The following is a 6,153-nucleotide window of genomic DNA, read 5'->3' as shown; positions in this document are numbered from 1 at the left end:
TTATATATTTATATAAATAAATATATTTAAGTTAAATAAAATTATTGTTATACAAATTATTTGCGAAATTATCGAAGTGTATATGTGTCTTTTAAAGGGATAAGTCACATATAAAACGTATAAATAATCATATTCTTTTTAAAAAAATATTTTTTTAGAAAAAAACAACTGCAAACTCTTAGGAAAATGCCACACAAACGCCGTTGTTACTGAAATTTAATGTAAAGCTTTCTGATTGCATTTTTTCGGGGATTATACTTCATCTTGCACCCAGATAAATCGACGAGGAAGCAAGAAACCTATCAATCTCGATGATAATGTCGCGTCTAATTGTCACTTCAATTAATATGAGACCGAACGCGACCATGATCGACCGATTGATTGGTCGTACATGATATCCCCCATAAATATGGTGTCATTTCGTAGAATGATTCACCGATGAGCCGGACTGCTTCAAGGACGGTCATCTTTATCATAACTTAAACAGCGCAGAGCTGCATTTTATCACCACTGATGTTAAAATCGCCAAAATTCAAAAATTCCCATTACAACAAATAACGAAAGTCTTACAATCAAATTACTGTCGTTTAAAGAAGTTTAAAATATGTCTTCTTCATATTTGATTTCACTTACAGTTTTTTATAATACTTCTAAATTGATTGATATTTCTAAATCCATCGTATTAGAGAACAAGTAATTAAAGGTACAAATTAATGAAGATGATACATTAATTTTAATCATTATGTGATTTTACTCTAATTTTATTTATCTCATTGTGAATTTATTTCAATCTATAGATTTATCTCACGTAACTCGCTAAAAACTATCGTAAGTTCATATAATTTTTTATATCGGAAAAAATAATTTATGTAAATTATTGAATGAAACAATAAGGATTTTTTACATTTTTCATTTTTGTTAAAAGATAACACTTCATCCTTCATTTATTTGCATCTTTGAAAAGAAGAGCGCACGCGTTCACCTGTGTCATGAGACGATCAGCGCCAGAGCCTTCCTCGTCCTTAAAGATGATGTCCGTGTTATAATTGGGTACCAGGTCTCGGAACCTGGGGTCATATCTAGTAATCCGTCCCTCACTGAGTCCGCTCGCCGGTAAGGTGTTCTCGCTGACATTTGGCACATGCTGTTTGAAGACCAGAGGAGTAAGCTTCCTCAGATTCGGCCGTCGGCCGGCGCCTCTGCCGGGTCCGCACGCCAAAGCAAAACCACTGTTATCGAGCACAGGCAGCCAGAGGCTGAGGAATAACAGAAGAATCTGAAAGAGCGAAGTGCCTACGCGACTCCCAATGGCATAGTGGTGGGTCGCCTGGAGGCCGCGGCGACGGTGATAATGGTGCACCATAATCGCGTGCCTCTGCCTCGAGGTCGACCTTGCGCGGTCACTGCTCTCGTCGTCTCCAGAACGGCTGGGAGAACGACGATGACGACGACAGCGGTAACAACGGCGGCGGCAGCAGCAACAACGATGACGAGGGTGACAATCCGCTTGACGTTCTGCTACCGATTCTTCTTCTCCGCCTCTTGCCACTGACCTCACTCACGCTTAACCATAACCAGGGCATCACACACCCCCCGTGCACGCACTCTTACCACCGATGTGATCCCCGTATTGCGTTGTTAAACTCCGCGCGCGACCGATCAAAAACTAAATGATAATTCACCGAGAGAATCTGAACACGAGCGATCGACAGATCGGCGAAGATTGACTATGGCGAGGCTACTATCTCTAGGAGGATCGAAAAAAGATCCTCTTTTTTTCTCTTTTGATTACCGTAAGGAGGTGACATACGGTCACCACACCGGGATATCATTAACTCGTAATACCAAATTGGAGAATTTACGAGAAGGGATCTTTCTGCATCCTAAATGCTGTCTCACAGAGAATTATTCTAAGCCGAATTTCCTCGATTGATCGACGTTCTCTCTACCGGTACTGGGCCCTTTAAATTCTCGTCGACACGCGCCAAGCCAACACTCCCGTCTTTCCGGAGTGGAACCCTCTGCAATCGTTTTCGTCGAAGAGAAGGTACGTGCGAGTCGACTCACTTGACTGAACTCGGACGAACGACGTCCGGAAGCTAGCGCACGTTTTCCGGACGAGCCGGTGGTGGGAAATGCAGGATGGGTTTCGGTGGGTATTCCTGCGTTGTTTCTTTGGTCTGACCAGGTCCAGGAGTACCCCTCTTCCTGCCCCCACCCCGCGGCAAACGGCCAGCGAGACCACCGCCGCTGGCTGCTGCTAGCTGCTGGTCGGGCTGGTCCCCGTGAGGCTTTCGTGGCCTCCAAAGGTAGTGGTGGATGATCTCGCCCCTCCACCTAGGGCCTCCTGGTACGCGTGACTGACGTCACGAGGCCCGCTGTACCTCTATTGGCCGGGGCGGGGCGTTTACCAGGTAAACGAAGACAGGTGCACGTGACGGGAGGGAGAAAGAAAAAGAAAGAGAAAGAGTTAGAAAGTATGAGAAAGAAAGAAGGGTAAAAGATAACGAAGAAAGAACGAGAGAAAGGAAGAGAAAGATGATAATCTTCCAGTTTTCTTCTTCGACTAGACGCGATCGGTCTCTCATTCTCTTCTACTCATCTTATTCTTCTCTCTCTCTCTCTCTCTCTCTCTCTCTCTCTCTCTCTCTGTTTCTTCGTTATTCACCATCCGCCAGTTTCTTTTTTACTATCTTTCTTTCTTCGGTGTTTCTCGTCTATCGCCGATTGGACTACACTTCTTCTCCGTCGGGCCGTCTTACCTCGTTACTTCGTTCTTCTCTTCATCGGAGTGCGTCGCTTTCTTTACCTATCGCACTCCCTCGGGTCTTCACTTTGTAAAATCTTCCAACATTATACTACGTATATAGGACATCGCGAAAATTTCTAATGGTTTTCTACCCCCATGATAAAAGCAACACGGGATGCGTGGGAGGCTTACAAGAATGACCTTGACGATACTTGGAGCGCTGTAGAACTCTTCGTTCTCTTTTCTTCTTCTTTAGTTTCTTTCTCTTCGCTCATTCAATTCTTTCTTTTTCTAGTATTAGTACTCGTGGTTCAGTTCGGCATAGGTTCGCAATTCCTTCTCATTTTGTAAAATTTTCACGAAGACTGACATTTAAACACTTGGCTTTCGACAATTATTATATTACGCGTAAATTATATGATATAGATGGACATGAATAATAATTAACTATCGTTCCAATTAACTATCATTCACCAGAGTAAATTATTTTCCTTTTTTACGTTATTGTTAATTGATAACTGCGCGTGTGGATGTTGGCTGTTTATTATCTCTTCGAGTACTTTGACACTTTCACGAGATATCGTGAGAAAAATCCGTAAACGAATCGTACCGATTACGGATGTGCGAACGTTGTACGATCATTGATCATCGTTACCGTTCGATCTGTCTGCGAGAAATGCGATTGGTATTTGCACATCGGAGGACCGATTATGTGAGCCAAATACCGTTGATCGGTATTATACAGCGCGAGTGAAATATACGAGACCGGGCACGGCTATACGGCAACTGATATGAAAGTCTAAGTCTACCTCGCAGAGGGTGAACAAGCAGAGAAGGGGGGTATGGCAAAGAGTTCAGTTTACTGATAATAAACATCTTTCCCAAATACACAGACGATCACTAGCCCGTTCGCATTTACACAACATCGTGCTGAAACGTGCCCGCGGCATTCTGGCTATAACTACAACCGCGTTGAAAAGCAAAACTTCGTCCGCGCGCGTCGTGAAATAATATTTCCTAATTCTTGACACTATTCGTATATAAATGCTTTGCGCATATTCGCTCGTCAGATTTCACAGAAAAAAATGAAATAAGAAAGTAAATTGATGATATAAGTTTTGCTTAATGTAATGACACATTCAATCAGTGAAATTATTCTTCAAATAAAAAAAGAAAAATATTTATTTTTCTCATTATATCTAATAACAAATTCTAACTAAATTTGAATCAAATATTTGTTAACACATGTTAACAGATGTATCTAAACTAAACAGATGTATCTAAACGCGTCATGATCATTTAAAACGTGATGATTTTACGAATAAACTTCCGTGAAATAGAAATTAGTTTCAAATTGTTTATCCAGCATTAGATAAAAGAGGTAAAAATGATTTAAATAAAAATGGTAAGATTTTTTTGTATTTTTGAATATGAGGGAATTGAAGGAAATTCCAGAATATAAACAATTTTTATGTTATAGAAAAAGTGTGTTATATTGAACACCTATGTTAAAACTTGCAAAGGTTCTAATAAAATATTCTTAGAAGCAAGAAGGTGATAATACCAGAGTGATAATATCTGTGATAAACTCATAAAGTTTTTGTCGGAAACTATTCCAGCGTTTCAAAACCAAATTTCCACACCTTCTGACATTACATGGACTTGATTTTTTTTTTGTAAATTTTTCTCGGCGGTGCAACCGGAAACACAATGGCCGAATTACGAGCCGTATGCATCGCCCTACGCGGAAAGGGGGAGAATTACGGCCCAATGAAAATATAAAATGTCGCTCGTTAACGGAGCCAATGCCAGAAATCGCTGAAACTTGCTGGTAATAAAAGGTAACGAGTATTCGCGGGCTGTAAACATCCATGGAACGCTACTCCGGAACATTTCATAATCCTGTTACGAGGCACTTTGACTTTCGTGGCCAGCTGCGGTATGTGTATTGTGTACGCGTGTATGTGTAGTTGCGCGCGCGGGGGATTGGAAATAAAATTCTGCTATCGAGGTGCAAGTAACGGCGCGGCGTTGCCGTGTCATGTAAGATCATTGCATCGTGAGAAAATATAAAGGAGAAGAGAATATTGTCGATGATCCTATGCATGGAGCTACGATTAAGATTCCTTCTGTTCGCGTTAGACAGTCTTCTCACTTGTGATATTCGATTCTAGGCTAAGTTATGAGACCAACGAAAATAGCATGCTATCGATTGGTTTTATCGTGTCGAATCGTATCCATATTATATCTAAGTCTTGATTGCGTATGATTCTTATCAGTTTCTTACAGATACGATTTATTACAGATTCTTAACGGAACGTCTTAATATCTGTGATAAATTACATATCTCGTATCTTAAAACGCATTTTCATTCACGTTCAAATCAAATTCATACTCGCAATAATGAACAATGGTTTTCTTTACTGCTAGATATCAAAGGAACACTAGTAATTCAATCCCTCGAGTTACCTAAATAATATTTTGTTTATTTTTCATTCTAGGTTAAAATGCTCAAAGAACACATCAAGTCACGAGAAAGTCAAAATGACTTTATTTTAACATCATAAAAAATCAAAACGATTTTTTATTACAAAATTTGACTTTATTGATGTTAAGAATCAAAATAAATTAATTTGAATTTTTATTGATTTTTATTTTTTTTTATAATCTTTGGGTGTAAATCAATCTATTTCTGTGGTTAGTTTCATAGATAAACATCATCTGTAAATATATGCGTTTAGTAAATAATTAAATTTGGATCAAAGTGAATATATTTTCTTGAATTAAATCGTTTAACTCCATTGTTTTAGTCAAATTAAATAAGAGTTGCAATGGCAATCTATAGATATATTTAAAAATGACTTGAGTATAATTTGGCATTATGAATTTAACAGTGCTTGACGTCAACTAAAAAAAGAGGATTGATTCTGAATTGGTCATAGAACAATAATAAAAATGCATAAATGTAAGACCATTAAATACGATGTTCTATGTATACAACAAAAATAGTAGTTATCAAAACAAAGATATTTTAATCTTTCAGTAATTAACTCGCTATTCAGTAATTAACTATTCGTTGAATCGGAAAATGCCAGTGCAGACCGAAAGTTTTTCTTTAGCCTGCAAATTTCTGTCAGCAAGACAAGCGGTCCACGATGCGCCGTGAATGTATGAGCTCAGCTGTCTCTTTTTCGAAGTAACACGATATCCTGGAGGAACCTAATGTCGAGCAAGCGGAGGTAACACCGACCGAACGACGGTCCGAGTGGGCCTTTCATGTAATGGACGGCTCAAATATTTATCATCGGCCGCGTAATTTAAGGTGCGTTTAGCAAACGGAAGACGACGCGAGGAAAAACAAACAGGACAGGGGCGGTGTAGCATAGCCGATGAGAAGGAGAGAA

General features: G+C 39.5%; 1 protein-coding gene across 1 annotated transcript in view; it reads right to left on the bottom strand.

The window, feature by feature from the left end:
• The window catches only part of LOC108689365 (sonic hedgehog protein A), a 44,554-nt gene extending 42,082 nt beyond the window's left edge, over window positions 1–2,472 (bottom strand). Inside the window, exon 1 of the mRNA XM_018196101.1 lies at window positions 983–2,472. Within this exon, the coding sequence (XP_018051590.1) occupies window positions 983–1,363 (381 nt within the window). The 5' untranslated portion in view covers window positions 1,364–2,472. The remainder of the gene's footprint in view (window positions 1–982) is intronic.
• Window positions 2,473–6,153: the final 3,681 nt, after the last annotated feature.

Source organism: Atta colombica, unplaced genomic scaffold, assembly GCF_001594045.1.
Source record: "Atta colombica isolate Treedump-2 unplaced genomic scaffold, Acol1.0 scaffold27, whole genome shotgun sequence".
NCBI classification, from domain to species: Eukaryota; Metazoa; Arthropoda; class Insecta; order Hymenoptera; family Formicidae; genus Atta; species Atta colombica.
The sequence above is the reverse complement of the archived record's forward strand: the minus strand, read 5'-3'. Positions and strand labels throughout refer to the sequence as shown.